Source organism: Odocoileus virginianus, chromosome 18, assembly GCF_023699985.2.
Source record: "Odocoileus virginianus isolate 20LAN1187 ecotype Illinois chromosome 18, Ovbor_1.2, whole genome shotgun sequence".
Classification (NCBI taxonomy): Eukaryota; Metazoa; Chordata; class Mammalia; order Artiodactyla; family Cervidae; genus Odocoileus; species Odocoileus virginianus.
This window is the reverse complement of record NC_069691.1, coordinates 16,528,751-16,547,288: the sequence shown is the minus strand read 5'-3', so window position 1 is coordinate 16,547,288 and position 18,538 is coordinate 16,528,751. Positions and strand designations below refer to the sequence as shown.

The 18,538-nt window shown below is 40.3% G+C and overlaps 1 protein-coding gene, 1 long non-coding RNA gene and 1 other non-coding gene across 9 annotated transcripts in view; 1 reads left to right on the top strand and 2 right to left on the bottom strand.

The window, feature by feature from the left end:
- TJP2 (tight junction protein 2) overlaps positions 1-18,538 on the top strand; it is a 124,858-nt gene that overhangs the window by 93,629 nt on the left and 12,691 nt on the right. For all 7 annotated transcript variants that reach the window (XM_070480380.1, XM_020911907.2, XM_020911912.2 and 4 more), the window contains 12 exons: positions 1,807-1,910; positions 2,552-2,705; positions 4,375-4,483; positions 4,589-4,722; positions 6,584-6,650; positions 7,476-7,626; positions 11,649-11,757; positions 12,901-13,111; positions 13,958-14,145; positions 15,009-15,104; positions 15,813-15,892; positions 16,287-16,497. In XM_070480380.1, coding sequence (XP_070336481.1) covers positions 1,807-1,910; positions 2,552-2,705; positions 4,375-4,483; positions 4,589-4,722; positions 6,584-6,650; positions 7,476-7,626; positions 11,649-11,757; positions 12,901-13,111; positions 13,958-14,145; positions 15,009-15,104; positions 15,813-15,892; positions 16,287-16,497 — 1,614 coding nt within the window. The remainder of the gene's footprint in view (positions 1-1,806; positions 1,911-2,551; positions 2,706-4,374; positions 4,484-4,588; positions 4,723-6,583; positions 6,651-7,475; positions 7,627-11,648; positions 11,758-12,900; positions 13,112-13,957; positions 14,146-15,008; positions 15,105-15,812; positions 15,893-16,286; positions 16,498-18,538) is intronic.
- On the bottom strand, positions 10,186-18,513 carry LOC139039493 (uncharacterized). The gene is made up of 2 exons (XR_011492790.1): positions 18,329-18,513; positions 10,186-12,430 (listed from the first exon to the last, which is right to left on the bottom strand). It is a non-coding gene; the product is annotated as an uncharacterized lncRNA (long non-coding RNA).
- Positions 10,276-10,381, bottom strand: LOC139039560 (U6 spliceosomal RNA). The gene has a single exon (XR_011492901.1). It is a non-coding gene; the product is annotated as a U6 spliceosomal RNA (small nuclear RNA).

Here is an 18,538-nt window from a genome sequence, read left to right as displayed (position 1 = left end):
ACTGCCCAAGTCACACCTGGTCTTAGTAATACTACCGAGGAACAAAGGGAGCTCGTGCCCTTTTGCAGATATGACATTTTACTCCTTCTGGGCCATTTTGTTCTTTAAACTTAGAATTCAGTGTTCATTGTTTTCCTCCCAAGGTTCTACTTTTTCAAAAAGATTTTTAAAGCCACCTTTTGCTAAGATTACATAATAATTAAGCATAACTGGCTAGAGTTCCATAAGAATTATCTTTAAAAATATCTGGCTGTTGGCAAGATCTTCATTTGATTAAGATAAATATTATCCACTCATATGGCCAGCATTTACATGTTTCATGGACATTAGATAGACTTGCTGGTAAAAGTCTTAGAAGCTGGTCAGCTGATTTTTTTCTTCATTTGAAAGATGCCTACAAACACATCAATAGCAACTTGTTAATTTTACAGTGAGAGTACAGTTTTTAAGAGGATGGAGGAATTGTTGACACGTGAGAAGTCATGGCTGAGGTTTGTCTCAGCCTTCTGTGCTGGACTGTGAGGCTGTTTAACCAGTAAGCAATTGCCATCCTTGAAATAAAATGTCAGCCATCTTACCCTTATTATTTCTTGAGCATCATCTTCCTATAAGGTGGGGGTGGACCTCAACACTGTTAATCATTGTAAGATCTGATGCAAACTTACTGTAAGTCACTTAAACCTGATCTTTAAATCTATATCTAAGTAGTAAAAAGTTATTTTGAATTGATAAGATTTTAGTCCATAACAATAATAATGAAAATTTGAATGTGCCTCTTTTAAAACCTGCTAGGTTTAGGTAGCTTCCTAAAATAACCGAAATTCATCCTTAAAATATGTCTATTTACAAGTTTAGTAAAATCAGAATAATATTTAAAATATTTTAAAGTATATATATACTTAGTAAATACAGTGGTTTTTCTTTTGAGATCAACACTAAGTCCATGAATCCCCAGAGCTGTGCCAGTTTTAGTTGAATACTGTATCTGTTGCTTTGCTGGTTTATTTATCCCTATTCTTCACACACTGAAGTTTTTTCAGTGCCAACCCTACACAATTTAAACTGTTATAGATGGAGAGTATAATATAGGTGGTACCTTCCTATAGGCAACTGGATTGTCAGAACATGCCTGTACTGAATTGTGTTTTTTTCCTTCCCCCAACATTTTATTTTGAAAAGTGTTAATTTTGTAGCAAATACTCAAATAGCCTTCACCTAGTTTTACCAGTTTTTAACATTTTGCCACATTTGTTCCATTTCTATTTTTTCCCTTTCTCCCTCCCCTTGTTCTTCCCCTACCTCCTCTCTATTTCTAATTGGTGTTTTGGGACCCACTTGAAAATAAATTGCAGGCAACATGAACTTTATCCTTAAATATTTCAGTGGGTATCTCCCAAGGACAAGAATATTCTCTCTTACATAACCATAATGCCATCATCACTCTTAAGAAATTAGCATGAATATGCCTTTTAATATAGCCCAGTTCATTTTGAAGTTATTCCAAAATAATGTAATACATCCTCCCTCCCCATAACGCCCCCTCCGCACCCCGCATATTGAATTGAGGACCTAGTGAAGTTTTACGCAGTGTGTTTGTTTTTTGATATCTCCTTTAATCTAGAACAATCTCTCTGCCTCTTTTGTTTTTTATGACAGTGACAGTTTCGACAAGTTCAAGCCAGTGGTCTTACAGACTCTCTCACATGCAAAATTAACTTTTCGTACATATTTTAAAGTAGTTAGTCCTGAAAGGCAGACTCAGTTTTCTGGATGTGTTAATGAAATATGTGTATGTTTGTCTCCTAGAATATGGTCTCCGGCTTGGGAGTCAGATCTTCATAAAGGAAATGACCAGAACCGGTCTAGCAACTAAAGATGGCAACCTGCATGAAGGAGACATAATTCTCAAGGTGGGCGGATAAGGGCAGAGAACAACCAGGTTCATGCTCAGCTTCATAGTCTGCATTTCCACATTGAAGTTCCAACACAGTGAAACTTTGCTGAGATGGGAGTCTCAATAGTAAGACAAAGCCAGGAAGAACAGCAGAGAGATTGTTTTTATCAGGAAAACCATACTTAGAGATTTGTAATAGAGGAATGTCAGTTTAAAGAAAAAAAATCTCAACAAAGACATCCTTCTTCCCCTGTTTATTTAAAGCTTAAGCTCCTGTTTTCTGAATGAGGGAAAGATGAGAGGGTGACTTGATGGTATATGAATGCTCAATATTTAATAGTTTTTGTAAATCTCTTCAGTCAGGAAACATGTTCCAATAGTAAACCAAGCCATTGTCTTGAACTTGGAAGTTCAGTAAATTCACAGAGTCACTTGAGCACACTATAACTCTCACACCTGTGTTTGGGTTTCAGACAGGCAGGGTTATATTTAATTTAAAGGATAATTCATTTTTGTTCATTCTGTCATCTTAAAGCCCATGTCTGTTTGAATAGCTGAGCAAAGCCTTTACATTTTTAGCAGGGGAAAATAAGAACTTTTCTATTTCACTCTTAATAGTTGTATTACATGGAACATTACTGTTCTTCATATACACAGATAAATGGAACTGTAACCGAGAACATGTCTTTAACGGATGCTCGAAAACTGATAGAAAAGTCAAGAGGGAAACTCCAGCTCGTGGTGCTGAGGGACAGCAAACAGACGCTCATCAACATCCCCTCATTAAATGACAGCGACTCAGAAATAGAAGGTAAAGAAAGGGGAGGGTATGAACTTAGCTGGGAGTGAGGAAGGCTGTTGCTTCTGCATTCTCATCTCTGTTTATCATAGCCATTCAGCTGGAAGTTAAATTCCTAACAGAAACCTCTCTTTTAAACTTTAATTCCAAGTTAGGTTGTTATTTTCTTATTAAAGGGTCTATTGAAATTGCAGTATGGAATTCTGGTGCACTTAAGAATCCCAGTGGACTCTGATTAAAGCCATTGAATACAAAACTTGTGAGTAAACAAATGTATGTAGGAGTGGCTCAGAGAACTAACCACAGGACTTCCCTGGCAGTCTAGTGGTTAAGACTCTGCCCTCCCAAGGCAGGGCGTCTGGGTTCAACCCCTGATCAGACAGCTAAGATCCAGCATGCAGCAGTTGAGGATCCTATATGCCACATCTAAGACCCTGTGCAGTCAAATAAATAAATATTTTTAAAAAACAAAAAAAATACCTAACCACACACATTGTAAATTACTCATTCTTGGGCTTTCTTACGTGATATTTTTGAAGTGGCTCTTAATATTTCCAACAAAGAGAAGACAATATGGAGGATAGCTAAAACTGGTAGACACTATAATAAGGAATCAGAACGACTGAATATTACAGTATTCATTGGTTTGGAATTTGTGTCACCTCTTGTATGAAGATGTAATCATTTCTTTTAGTTTTAACTTGAAGATGAATAGCATAGGATAACATAATTTATTTAGTTGGTTTAGTCTTTGTTTATTTCCACAAACAAGTCCAACTTCATGTCCTTCAAATTGGTCTTGGATATTCTGCTCTTTATTCTTTCGTTTTTTCTTTTTTTGGCTCTTAGATATGTCTTTATTATGATTTTTTCTTTTTCTTTCTAAATTGAGAAATAGTTGATATACAACACATAGGATAACATTTTAACCATGTAAAAATTACCCATAAAAATAACTAGGCATGGCATTTCCTACGTAACCATCTAGTATTGCCTTTGTACAGAAAAGTTTAGAAAATATTAAGTGCTTAAGTTTAGAAATGGACTTGCTTTTTAAAAGAATTACTTCATAAAACCTTAAAACTTAGTTTAATTTCTATTATATAAAATGTTTAATCAAGTGGTTACTGCTTGGAGTGCAGGAGAACAAGGAGAGCATGAGAAATAATCCCAACTTGTTAGGAGCTTGCAGTTTACCTCGTTTTTCCAAGTGTCATCCTCAATCCACTTATAGCATTGTGTCATACAGGAGCTTGATAGAATTGCAGAATCTCAGGCCCTACCCAGAACAACTGCATTTTAACAAGATCCCAGGTGACATGTATGCACATTTAAGTTTGAGAAGCATTGTTCTATGGTAAAAATGAGTTTGTGTATTTCTCCATCTATAAAATCCCCATCGTTGGCTTTTGACTCTTCAGTGGCAGCTTTGATGGAAAGGATGATAAATGAGGAACATAAAATTCTGAATTTGGATTCCTCTTTGTTAATTAATGTCTTTCCTTTCAAGCTATCAGATTTTTTTTTCCCCCCCAAGGGAAGACTATCAGACTATTTAATAGCACATTTACTGCCTGCCGTCTCTTCCATTTCCCATGTTTCCTTGCTCAGAGAATTGAATTATTTCTGGCACAGGTCTTAAATGTTTCATTAAAAAGACTTTTCTTATTTTTGAAACCAGATATCTCAGAAATAGAGTCCAACCGATCGTTTTCTCCAGAGGAGAGACGGCAGCAGTATTCTGATTATGATTACCATTCCTCAAATGAAAAGCTGAAGGAGAGACCAAGGTAAGCTGATCCATATTTTCCCGTGCACATGTCCCTGTGTGTGTATACGCATACCTGTTGGCAGATCTGTCACGTGGTGAAACATGAACATGCTGTGTGCTTAAGTTCAAGAGAGGACACGCGGAGCAGGTGGTCCAGGATGGGCGCCACACCCACTCCCTTTAAGTCCACTGGGGATATGGCGGCTGCGGACAGCACGGAGCCCAGCAAGGAACCCAGATACCAAGAGGAAGCCCCAGGTGAGGCTCATTTTACACAGTCGTGTTTGGGTGTGTGTGCTTGGTAATTCCAGAGGGTGGCTGGTAGGAGAGAGAAAAAATATTTAAAATCATTCCTACGTATAGAAGAGGCACTCCTAACTCATTTAATATTAAAAAAAAAAAAAAGAATTTGCCTTTTGTATGCACCAACAGGTTGGTCACCTTCTGTTATATTTCATTAGTCATGGTCCTTTTGTCTCCCATCCCTGACCCCAACCTGAACTATTTTCTGTTCACAACACTTCTGACATCAACTGCATGGGTTTTGTCTTCCGCCCAACTATCAGTTCTCCAGACACCAACCTGGTGTACTGCAATTCAGTTCAGTGCTGACACTGACTACTGAATTCCTGCAAAGCCTGCTGGTTAAGGACTCCATCTCACAAGATGCCGCCACCACAGACGCCAGTCACAAGCCTTGGGTTGCTGCCTTTACTTCTAACCAACCAGCTCTAAACTGAGAGGTCCCATGACCCCCTCTTCAAGTTTGATAATTTGCTAGAATAGCTCACAGAACTCTGGAAAGCACTTTATTTACTATTACCGATCAAGTTGCTGCCACTCTGTGTCACTTACATCTAAAATTGTTCAGGAAGGGAAATACCTGGTTAATCAAATATTGATACTTTTAAAAATAAAGGATACGGCCAAATGGAAGAGATGCCTAGGGCACATTATGGGGAGAGGGTGGAGAGGTCTCATGCCCTCACTGGGCAGGTCACTCTACCAGCACCTCAATGATTTCATCCATCCTGAAGTGTTCTGAATCCCTTAGTTTTTGGAGGCTTTGTCATGAGCATGACTTCCTCCTCCTAGTGACCAGCCCCACCTTGAGGCTGTCCAGAAGCCTACTAGGAGTCATCTCTTTAGAACAAAGGATGCTCCTATCACCCAGCAAATTCCAAAGGATGTAGGAACTCTGTGTCAGAAATTAGGGTTAAAGACCAAACATCAGAGCAAAAGATGCTCCTGGTACCCCTTTCACTCCAGAAATTAATAGGAGTCTTAGGATCTCTGTGTCAGGACCTGGGGGTGGTGCAGAGACAAGATACGTGCCTCTTAATTATGTCACACAGCCGCATTTTGTCAAATGGGATTAAAGTCCTTTTATGTCCCATTTCTTTATTTCAGAAGTAATTGTATGTGTGTATTTTTGGCTGTGCTGGGTCTTTGTTGCTGCGAGGGCTTTTCTCTTGTTGCAGTGCGTGGCTTCTCGTTGAAGCAGCTTCTCTTATGCAGAGCACAGACTCTAAGGCACATGGACTTGGTAGTTGTGGCTCCAGGCTCTGTAGCACAGGCTCAGTACTTGTGGCACACGGGCTTAGTTGATCCGTGGCATGTGGGATCTTCCCGGATCAGGGACGGAACCTGTGTCTCCTGTATTGGCAGATGGATTCTTTACCACTGAGCCACCAGGGAAGCCCCTATGTCCCATTTCTGATCTCAACTCCATCCCCTACCCCCCACCACAAGAAAATTATCATCATAATTTAAACGCATAAATATCTATCCATGGAAATAACAGCATTATCACATGACTTTTAAATTATTTAAAAATGCTACCACTTTGTAAATGTGATTATGCACCTTGCATTTTTAAGTTTCATTTTCCTTCTCACTTGTTTTTGAGAAACTACTGACATCTGCTAATGCTTCAAAATCTAACTTTTAAGACTTATTTTTCTTGTTTGATGTGATGATGTATATGTAGCATAAGGAACAGACTTGAATTTTTTGTGGATTTTTTGATCTTCATATTTAGAGACAAAACCTGTTTGTCCTGGTTGCTAATGATATTTTTTAAAAAATTTTATAACTAGTGATGTTTTTTAATCCACAGTTCCTCCACCAAAACCAGCCCCAAGAGCTGTTCTTCGTCCAAGTCCTGAAGATTTAGCAATATATGGGTAGGCATCTCTTCCTGTTCCCCTTTCTTGCTCCACACAGCTCTGTCAACTTAACTGAAATCTGGAAAAATGGTGTTCTTAAACACCATTAAATGGTGATGATTTTGTTTATAATCAGCTGCCTTTAACCCATCTCTATTGCTAGTGTTTTTAAGAAAGAGAAATCATTCGTAGGAAGAGTAAAATGTGGAAATAAGTGAGTGTTAACTTTGCCTGCTTGTCTGCTTAGCTGGCTAGTGTCCCAGATGTTATTCTGAATAGCTGAGTTTGCCAGATCAAGAATGCCCAGATGGGTGAAGAATTGCTTAACGCTGGTGCCTCTCTCGGGACTGTAGTGATAGCTGGTCCTGGTGTGTGGAGGGAGGGGGGAACTGATGCAGGGCTCTTCACTGGACAGTGAGAACCCCTGGTTCCGTGGGTTAAGATCCTGCTCCCCTAGACTCAGGCCATCTCCATTTGACAGGAGCCCTGTGGGATCAGCAGGATTTTCTTTGGAAGAATCCTAAAGTCGGAATCAGATGGCCTTGAAGTTTTACCCCAACCCTGCCCTTTATTTGCTTTTTATCTTGAATGAGTTTACTTAGACATTCTCTCTGTTTCTTCTCTTTACTGGTAAAGTGGCCTCCTGATATTCATCTCACAGCCCCAAGGAAGATAAAATTATAGATTATATAAGAAAGGCAAGAGAGAGTTTATAAAGGGTAAATCACTCTATAGGTAGAAGAAATTAAATCTCTCACTGCTAATGTTGGTTCTCCTTTACCAAAAAAAAAAATAAATAAGAAAACCTCCCATCTTTCTTTACTGAAACTGAACCCATTGCAGCCCCAATACCAAAATGGTGAGGTTCAAGAAGGGAGACAGTGTGGGCCTCCGGCTGGCTGGTGGCAATGACGTCGGGATATTTGTGGCCGGCATTCAAGAGGGTACCTCCGCGGAGCAAGAAGGTCTTCAAGAAGGGGACCAGATTCTGAAGGTATGAGATCCCAGCCCTGTTTGTAGGTGTTACTGGGAAAGAGTAGGGTTTCCTGGAGGGTCTTACATAAAGGATGAAGAAGTGGTCCCGCTGGTGAAAATAGACCAGCTACGGGCTTGTTGCTGCAGAGTATCAGGTCTCTGTTTCTTTCCAGTGGACCCTGTTTCCTCAGTTCTGGAACCCAAAACTCATCCTTATGTGTGTGTGAATTTATAGCGTTCAGAACCCTCACAAAGACTTTTATTAGTTTGATTCACAAAACAATTGAGACTTTAACTAATGGCCTAGGTGGAAGATCTTGCTCATGGTTTTTAGCCGATTCTCCTGCCTGGTTATCACTCTTCAGGCCGCGTGCTGTAACTGAACAAAGGTGCGTGTTGCCATCATATCGTCTGATTTGAACCCTGTCCCAGCTTCATGTTAGTTTGTGGCCCTGGCTCCAGCTCTGAGACTCAGGTTTCTGTATCTGTTCAATGTGGATAAGCATACCTGCCTCACAGGGATCCTGGAGAAATTAGAACAGATGATACTCACACGGAATTTGGCAGAGTTGTTAGCACAGAGTAGGAGGGTCAGAGTCCCTTCTTTTTCCCAGTGAAAAATAACAAGTTGCTGCCACTTTGTCACTTACATCTAATATTGTTCTGGAAGGGGAATACCTGGTTAATCAAATATTGATACTTTTACAGCTACTGTGTATGTGTTTGTATAATCTCTTGGTTTAAAAACAACTGATAAGCAATTCCTGCTTTGACATTTTATGAAAAACATACCATGTGTTTTCTGTTGACTTGAGCATTAACTTCAAGCATGCTGAGTACCTTGTGATTATAAAAATATAGAATGCTCGGGAGTTGTCTTCACTGGGATTTCTGCTTCTGTAAACTTGATTTTGTTATCATGAGTTCCTAGGGGATCTGGTAAGAAGAGCATCTAACCTCAAAGGACAGGGGGAGGAAAGCAGAATTCCCAAGGCAGCAGGCAGCAGAGCCCAGAAAGAAGTGGTCCTTTTCGTTCCTGGCCTGTGACCTCATGGTGGTAGTTGAGATTGCATTTCCGGAGCAGATGAAGGGCAGACCTTGACCACGAGGGGCCCTGAAGCTTTCCAATGACATTCTAGACCCTCTTTGGCTCTAGCCAGGATCCTGGAAGACAGTGTACCTGGGTGAACCTCAGGGTACCACATGAGCCTAGGAAACACTGCTTACCAAGTGCTACCGATAAGAATCCCATTCGAGTGCCAGCTCATACCAGTTTACTCTTGGGCTGATTCCAAAGAAGCAGCATATGTCCTCAATGATGTGGGGCCACAGGAAGTTAGGAGTTTGAAAGCTTTTGCTCCTGAAGGTTCAAGGGTAAAATATTTTCCTACCCCGGAGGTGGGAATAGGGTGGTGTGGAGAAAGACTTTCCGAATTGGAAAAAAAAAAGTAAATTCATTTAGAGGCTTGACAGACCTATCTCTAAGTTAAAGACAGAGAGAGTCACTTCCATGGGTAAAAATTATGATACGCAATGTTTGCTATTTTAAAAAGTATCTCATTTCCTGTTATCACCCTGGCGACAGGGAAGAAACTGTGGGGACCCATCTCTTTTGCAGTAGTCTCATGGGGAGGTCACACAGTAGATGGTCTTTATTCTTAGGCGTGAATAAATTTTCTGTTGACTACGAAAGGAGCCCTGCGTTCTGCAAGGTTCTGAAAAACCTTGAGCTCGCCTACTGAGGCAGAGAGGTTGTGACACAGTCTTAGTGTAGCTGACACAGAGTCCTCTTCAGGCTCACAACAGACACAGCTGGGCCCTGTAGACTATTAAATAGATAACGGAGAGTATTTATTGGAGAGGGCTGTACAACCTAACCAAAGTGCTGTCTTGGCCTTTTTTTCCTTTAGTTTGTCTCAGCACTTCTTTTCATCGTCAGGTTGAGCATACCAGGGTCCAATACACATATACCAAGCACTTTCTTTTTTTTTTTTTTAAGCACTTTCTTTTGTTGTGGGTTTTTAAGTGCAGCTCTTTCTTTTGTAAAGGTGACAACTTGACATGTGGAATGAAAACATGAGTGTGTTGGGTGGCTAATTATGTGCCGTGTAAATAACTGAAATGACACATGCTTTAGTGCTTGGGTTACCTGGTATGATTGTCATTTCATTTTCAGAAACTATTAGAGAAGAGGAAAGACAGAAACAAAAAAACCTCCTCAGTTTGATTATTAACTGTGTGGATTTTAACTACCATGTATGCTTTAATTTCGACCATTATAGTGTTTGGCTTGATGGAAAGTCATTCTCAGTTTGTAGAGGTGGACAAGGTCTTCCCCCATGCCCTGTGGCCTTGCTTTATTTAAATAAACAAATGCAGGCGTGTGCAGTGCATATAAAGACGTATACACAGCCATATATAGACACAAATGTAGGTCCGCAGATAGCACGCAAGAAAGGATTCAATACCAAAGGTCAAATATCCTTAATTCAGAGACCAAGAGATGGAAATGAGCTATCTTAAATGCTAAATATTGTGTCAAAGGAAAAGTTAACATGATTGGTTTAGTAAATCACCGTTTTTATTTATTTTACATAGAAAACTTTTATTTTAATTTACTATACATATTTAAACTTGAGGAAGTAACTAGGTAGATGCACTCTTCTCTAAAAATATGGAACGCTTCATGAATTTGCATATCATCCTTCGCAGGGGCCATGCTAATCTTCCCTGTATCATTCCAATTTTAGTATATGTGCTGCCGAAGAGAGCACTAAATCACTGTTTTTAAAGTACCAAGTATAGCTTTAGTCTCATGCCAAGTTTCACTTTTTTTTTTCTTTTCAACATTCTGTTCTTGTATTTATACAGTTATATTTTACAAAGCAGTAATGCAGTTTAGACACAGCCAAGCTGTCTCCAGAGTAGTTATAACACAAGCGTGACGCAGAATGTGATGAGATAAACATTCCCAAAGAGAGCCTAGTTAGTGACAATTCCAAGTCCCTGTGTCTACCTACACTTCGGAAAGGGCTAGTTCAGTTCATCTCCCCACATTGAAAACTTCCATGAAAAATAATATGCCTGTTTTCACTTCATTGTAAATTCCAACCTTAATTAAATTAGGCTCAGTAGTAAGGCATTACTCTTTGATTAAAAGATTCTACAAGTCTTCAATGATTGAAGAAAATATTTCAGAGAAATTCTAGATCTTCACTTCTGTAATACCTTTTTAAAACATAAGGTACTTTAAAATCATTTTTGCATTTCACTTATGTGTATTTCTGTTTTCAAATGGTTTTCAAGGTACAGAGCAAAGATGTCAAAATGTCTTTTTCTTTGTACCATTTTTGAGTTTTACTCTTTCTAACTTGTCTTCCAAAAGCTATTTACAGTGTACCCTACTTGAACAGTGGTGGATAAACATGGGCTTTTTACCCATTATATGGCAGAAGCTTAAATATAAAAGCCTATACATTAGATTGATGGTCTACCATGTAAAATTAATGCTCTTCAATTTCAGATGATAGAAGCTATAAGAAAAAGGTAGATTTGGGCAGAATCCTTATTTGCAGACTTCTATTTGAACTAACTTAAAAAGTAGCAATGCCTTAAGCTGAGCCAGCATGCTCATTCGCCATAGACCTCATCACTCCCTATTGAATTCTAGTTATTGGATTCGTAATTGTACATTACCTCCCTGGCCACCCGTGCAGGAGACTCAAAGAAGAGAGGGAGACACACACTCCTAGAAATTCTCACCCGATCCAGTGACGAGTCTTTGGTGAAATGACACATTCCTAAGGGGTGGTGGGCAGTGTGGGGAGCAGGAGGGCGTGGTGGTGCCCACAGTCCAGGCTGGGTGCTTGGCGAGCCTCAGTAGGGCACCAAGAGCTTCTTTACTTGTGGGGCCCTGACCGATGCTTCTTTACATAGGCAGGCCCTGATGGAAACAGGTCAAAAGCTCAGGTGGCACCTTTTAAGTAACAACTTCTTCTTCTCTCTTGCTTTGTTTTTTTCTGGTTCCCCCTCCTCCATCAGGTGAACACACAGGATTTCAGAGGACTCGTTCGGGAGGATGCTGTTCTCTACCTGTTAGAAATCCCCAAAGGTGAAACAGTGACCATTTTAGCTCAGAGCCGAGCTGATGGTGAGCAGGTTTGGTTTTGAGTTCAGTGGGCGGTAGGGGAGGGAGGTAGCTTGGGACCAGAATAGGCAAATCCAAGTGTTAAAAAATTGACCTATATCTAGGTCGTAGGTATTTGGAAAGAATTTGGGTGGCATTTAACTTCCTACGGAAATGGTTTCTATGCACCCACTGAAAGAACTTTACTAGTTGTGTGATTTTGGAATAAAACCGCCTTTCTGAATCCATCCTTAATTACTGCCTGAAGTTATGATTGAGGTTTTCCATATGACAGATGCAGAGGCCACACCTGCAGTTCAGCCCTCATATTAACCCTTGTCAGTCTGACAAGTTGATTCACCTTTCCAGGTCTTGTTGGCATCTGTAAAATGGAAGTTAATAGAATCTTCTTGTCTGCTTTAGAGGGTTGATTGGCACCTGTATTAGTCAGGGTTCTCCAGACAAAATGGCACACAGAGAAAGAGAGCTGCTTATTATGAGGAATTGGCTCGCATGGTTATGGTACCTGGCAAGTCCCAAAATCTGCAGGGTGAGTTGGTGAGGTGGAGACTCCAAGAGAGCTGATGGTTTACTTCCAGTCCAAGTCCAAAGGCTTGAGAACCAAGAGAGCTGATTGTGTACTTATTGTCCAAAGGTGGACTGGCTCAAGATCCAGGAAGAGCTAGTATATCTGAGTCTGAAAGCAGGAAAAAAAACTGATGTCACACTTTGAAAGCAAAAAGAATTCATTATCTCTTACTCAGAAAAGGATTTACCTTTCTGTTCTGTTCAAATGTTCAACAGACTAGCTGAAGCCTCCCACATGAGGGAGGGCAGTCTGCTTTCCTCAGTCTACGTGTTAATGTTAACTCATCCAGAAACACCCCCAACAGACACAGTCAGAATAATGTTTGACCAAATGTCTGTGCATCGCATGGCCCAGTCAAGTTGATACAGAAAACTAACCATCACAGCAGAACTCATGAACTTAGTTACTTGTCCTTCTCCCTGTTTGGGCTGTGGTTACCATGGGGCCTGTGTGCCGAGTTCACTAAATGCATGGAAGGTAAAGAGGGTGATCAGAGAGCTCAGAGAACCTGATAACCCCTCCAGGAAAGACCCCTGGCCAGGCTGAGCACCGCATGAAATGAGGCTTTTGTCTTTCAGTGTATAGAGATATACTGGCTTGTGGCAGAGGGGATTCATTTTTTATAAGAAGTCACTTTGAATGTGAGAAGGAAACTCCACAGAGCCTGGCCTTCACCAGAGGGGAGGTCTTCCGTGTGGTAGATACACTGTACGATGGCAAACTGGGCCACTGGCTGGCCGTGAGGATCGGAAACGAACTGGAGAAAGGCTTAATCCCCAACAAAAGCAGGTATCTGAGACCACATGATTCCACACAACCCCCTCAGAATCCCCCCTACACATAAACAACACCCCCACATAAAGGAAGCCCCATGTGACTGTCCTTTGTCATCACGACCTCTTCCATCATCCACTTCTCATGTATGAAGAGACCTGGGAGAGATGGTGAGTTTGGTTCCAGACCACCACAATGAAACAAATATTGTAATGAAGCAAGGCACACAAATTTTTTGGTTTCCCAGTGCATATAGGAGTTATGTTTATATTATACTGTTAAGTCTATTAATTGTGCACTAGCATTATGTCTAAAAAAGCAAGGTACATACCCTAATTAAAAATATTTTAGTGCCCCCAAAATGCTAACCATCATCTGAACCTTCAGTGATTCATAGTGTTTTTTGCTGGTGGAGAGTTTGAAATTTTGAGAGAATCTGTGACACAGAGGCACAAAGTGAGTGGATGCTGCTGGGAAAATGGCACCAATAGACTTAATGCAGAGTTGCCACATATCTTTATAATTTGTAAAAAAAAAAAAAAAAAGATACAGGGTCTGGTGAGTCTGATAAAGCAAAGTAGAGTAAGACAGGGCATGTCTGTACACCAGCCTAAGCAGAACAAGCCATGTTGGTGTGTTTATTACTGAGCTACTCCTGGTAGATTTCATGTGCACCCAGCTTTTCTCTGCCTCCATCCAGATGAGAAAGCACCCATGTTTCTCACCCCTGGCATTGCTCATTGTCAGGCTGCATCTTCTCTGATCCAAGTCCATAAGTGATAGTGACTGGATTTAGTTAGTGACGCTCACATTTGCCATTTCCTGACTTCAGAACTTACTTCCCCTGGCTTCTTCTCTCAGAGCGGAACAAATGGCCAGCGTTCAGAATGCCCAGAGAGACACCACTGGGGACAGGGCAGACTTCTGGAGGATGCGCGGCCAGAGATCAGGTGTGAAGAAGAACCTTCGGAAGAGTCGGGAGGACCTGACCGCCGCCGTGACGGTCAGCACCAAGTTCCCAGCCTACGAGAGGGTTCTGCTTCGAGAAGGTGAGGGATCCATGTGGGCCAGGAAATGATCTGACTGGGCTCAGAGCCTGTTCTTCTTCATTTTTAAACTTTAATGGTCATGTTACAATTTATCTATATCTCTTAGGCGAAGTGAGCTGACAGTTGGAATCATATTTCAGCACGAAATAAAACTTAACAAAAAACTGAACTGTGCAAACTTGTATTTCTACAACCTTGGTTATTTTTTATTTTAATACTACCATTCAGAAGTTTTTATATATTCTATAGAGCAAAGTTTATCTTGAGTAAAAGTGAAGGGAATGAATTATAACAAAAGAGAGAGCTTTTATTCTTCAGAAAAGAGCTGGGCTGAATTAGAGATGGAAGAACACACAGTTTCTTTTATTTAGTTGTGTAATCAGTGTGTGTGCTCAGTTGTTCCGTCATGTCTGACTCTGTGGCCCCATGAACTGTATCCTGCCAGGCTCCTCTGTCCATGGTATTCTCTGGGCAAGAATACTGGAATGAGTTGCCATTTCTTTCTCCAGGGGATCTTCCCAACCCAGGGATCAAATTCAGGTCTCATGCATCTCCTGCATTGGCAGGTAGATTTGTTACCACGAGCACCACCTGGGATGTCCACTATTTTGTTATCAATACTCTGTAAAATACATTTGTTTCTTAACAGCTAAAGACTTGGAGGTGTCTTCATGGCTTTTCTTTTTTGTTAATTGAAGTACAGTTGCTGTATAATATGTATAAAATCACAGGTGTACAGTTTTTAAAGATTATACTTCATTTGTAGTTATTATAAAATATTGGCCATATTCCTCATTTTGTAAAATATATCCTTCTAGCTTATTTTACACCTAATTTCACGGCTTTTCCTTTTCTCATTTCAGCGGGTTTCAAGAGACCTGTCGTCTTATTCGGCCCCATAGCAGATATAGCCCTGGAGAAGTTGGCAAGTGACTTGCCTGACCTGTTCCAAACTGCCAGTAAGTCTGTCAGTGATACTTTTTCCTCCCTCAACTTTTATTTAGGAAAATCTCTAACCTGCAGAAAAAATAATGAACACCCACATACCCTTCACCTGGAATCACTTGTCACCAGGTAACATGTGCCATCTATATTCTTCCCCCATAGACACATACATACACACACACACACTTTTTACAGTTTCTGCTAACATATTTAAAAGTTTAAGTTGTAGGCATCATAACACTTCCTACCTCTGTGAATCTCTTAATTCTCTTCCTATACAACCATAATACCGTTATCACAACCAGGAAATTTAACACGGATACAATAATGTTATTTAGTATATAGTCCCTTTTTCAAATTTTATCCATTATCGCAATTATGCCTTTCAAGGTAAATTATTTTTTCTTTTTTAAGTTCAGAATACAGTACTTCTGATTTTTTTATCTTTCTAATCTCCTTTTTCTAAATTATTTTGTGGCACAATATTTTGAACAGTCCAAGCCATTTGTCTCATCGGACACTCCCTGTTGGCCTGGTCTGTTTCCCTTGGTTAGATTTTGGTGAAACAGGTAGTGTCGGTCCTTCCCGTTGCCTCTTATTAGGAGACAATGAATGTCAGCTTTCCTGTCCTAGATGGTGCTAGGAGGGTGGTACTTGGTTGTCACTGGTTTCTAAAATTTTATTCATTTCCCCCCCTCCCTGCTTTTTTTTTTCCTTTGCAGAAACAGAACCGAGAGACGCAGGATCTGAGAAATCCACCGGGGTGGTGCGGTTAAATACCGTGAGACAGATTATTGAACAGGTAAGAAAAGTCACCTGAAGGCCACGCTGTTGGAAAGAATAGGGTCATGGTTTGCTGCAGTCTTTTTAAGAATAGAGTCTGTATTTTAATAATTATTCCATGTTAGTAAGCTGAATATAAATGTAAGCTGTTTCATTGTGTGACAATCAGTTGATGTTCTGTGAACCAATGTATTGATTCTGTCAGAGTTCTGAGCATTATACCAAAAACTTGTTAATTGATTTTCTCAGAAAATCTCATAGATTGGTAATATTAAAGTGGACCTAATGTGAAGGGAAACATTTTCAGCTTTGTGATTTACATGGGCACATTTTATCTGAAGCGACCTTTACTCATTAACACAAACTCTTTGGCTTTTATCCATTTACGTCACCTTTTCCCCCATTTCTAACAGGACAAGCACGCACTCCTGGATGTAACTCCTAAGGCTGTGGACCTGTTGAACTATACTCAGTGGTTCCCGATTGTGATCTTTTTCAATCCAGACTCTAGGCAAGGTGTCAAAACTATGAGACAGAGGTTGAATCCATCATCCAACAAAAGTTCTCGGAAGTTATTTGATCAAGCCAACAAGCTTAAAAAAACTTGTGCACATCTTTTCACAGGTAAGTGAAATGTAAAATGTACTCTTTGCTTGAAAGTAAGGAATGAGGAACTGGAGGATGGAAGGAATAGGAAAATAATCTGAATGGAAAATAGTTATCTGAAATTCTGTTCATGACTCCTCAAAAAGGAACTAATCCTATAAAGTGAGTATACTAGACTCATGGTGTTTGTATATTTAACTTTGTAAGTTTGACTATTTGAACATGATCATAAAGATCCATAATACACAATACCTGGTCATTTTGTTGAGGTTCAGATTTTTGGGGTGGGACTACAAGCCTAGTGATTAAGCCTGGCATAGCACCGAATACCCATATCTGTTATGGGCTGTATCATTCTTCTCTTCTTACTATCCATGCATACGCTGACTTACAAGGTGATAGGAAGTTGGTTTCATTATTTTAAAATGTCTCTGAGATAGCCTTGAATATTCTGGATATTAGCTGATATTAAGAATTTATTACTCCTGTGTTTAAGGTGAAAATGATACTGTGATTATGTTAGGTTTTTTTTTTTAGAAGTTCTCATTTTTAGGCATGTATGGTAAATAAGAGTATTTATGGATGACCTAATATCATATCTGGGATTTGCTTAAATAATCTTCAGTGAGGAGAGTTAGTGTGGCTATAGACCAGACTGGCCAAGAGTTGATAGTTGTTGACGCTGGGTGATGCATTCATGATGTATACTCTTCTCTCCACTTTGGTATGTCTAAAGTTTTCCATAATAGGATATTTTTTAAAATTCCTGAAATGAAGACCTACTGCTGCTATTATTCATGAAGTAAAATGATTTTAAGAATGTGACCTTTTTAGAAACTGAATGTGTGCACTACCTAAAAATATGACTAGTACTGTGAATGTGGTATAATTAAGGGTTTAAAAGGGTTGCATGAAGTTTTTGGTCATGCAGTTTTATGGAAGCCACATGTAGCAACTGTGTGGATATAATTAATATCCTTAGGATAATGGTAGCTCTGTGAATTCGGACTTCCCTTATAGCTCAGTTGGGAAAGAATCTGCCTGCAATGCAGGAGACCTGCGTTTGATTCCTGGGTCGGGAAGATCCCCTGGAGAAGGAAATGGCAACCCACTCCAATATTCTTGCCTGGAGAATCTCATCGACAGGGAAGCCTAGTGGGCTACAGTCCTTGGGATGCAAGAGTCGGACACAACTTGGTGACTAAGCTGAGCTCAGCACCAGTCATCATCACCCTGTGCCACTTTTAACTTATCTGACACTGGGAAGGGAAGGGAAGGGGAGAGTGTGAATGAATGTCTCCATTAGACCCTTGTTTTATTGTTACTGGCTTTTCTTATTAAAGAGTGAGATGCACTACGTACCACTATGGTGAAGTGCTCTAACTGAGAGGTCATCTAACCAAACGCAGAGAAGGAAGTGGTGCTTCATAAACTGGATTTTTGTGACTGTAGAGTCAAGATTAAGCTTGTGCTTTTGGTATGTTCATATATGATCTTTCCTTTGTTTTACTGCTACTACTGGAACTATTATTATCATCACTGTTTTTATTACAGCAATAGCTAACAGTGGTACAGCCTTTCACGGGTGCTGTCTTATTAGGCCATAGGAAAGGCCAGGTGATTTCTGCATGGTCACACATTAGTGTGTGGCTGAGCCCAGACTAACACTGTGGAGTCTCTGACTGTGTGTCCAATATTGTATATACTTCAAAGCACAGGCGTATTATCCTAATGAATGGGGTCTTATGTTGCCATTCCTCCGTTTAACAGATAATTCATTGAACTTGAGGTCCGTGTGATTGTGATGCATGTTAAATCTACGCCCACTTCATTTCCCCCACCTCCTTACCTTTGTGTAAGTCCATTGAATGGCTAGGGGCTTCCCTCCGAGAGTTGCATTTGGGATTCGTGTGAGGATCTGAGATAGCAGGCGGGGAAACAATGAGCTGTAGAGGGAGAGCCAGGCTGAGGGAGGCCACTTCCTTGGTCTGCCTTTGAGTCAGCCTCATTTGCTGACTCAGTATTCAGGATGGGTGGAGCAGGGTGCTGAGTAACTTAC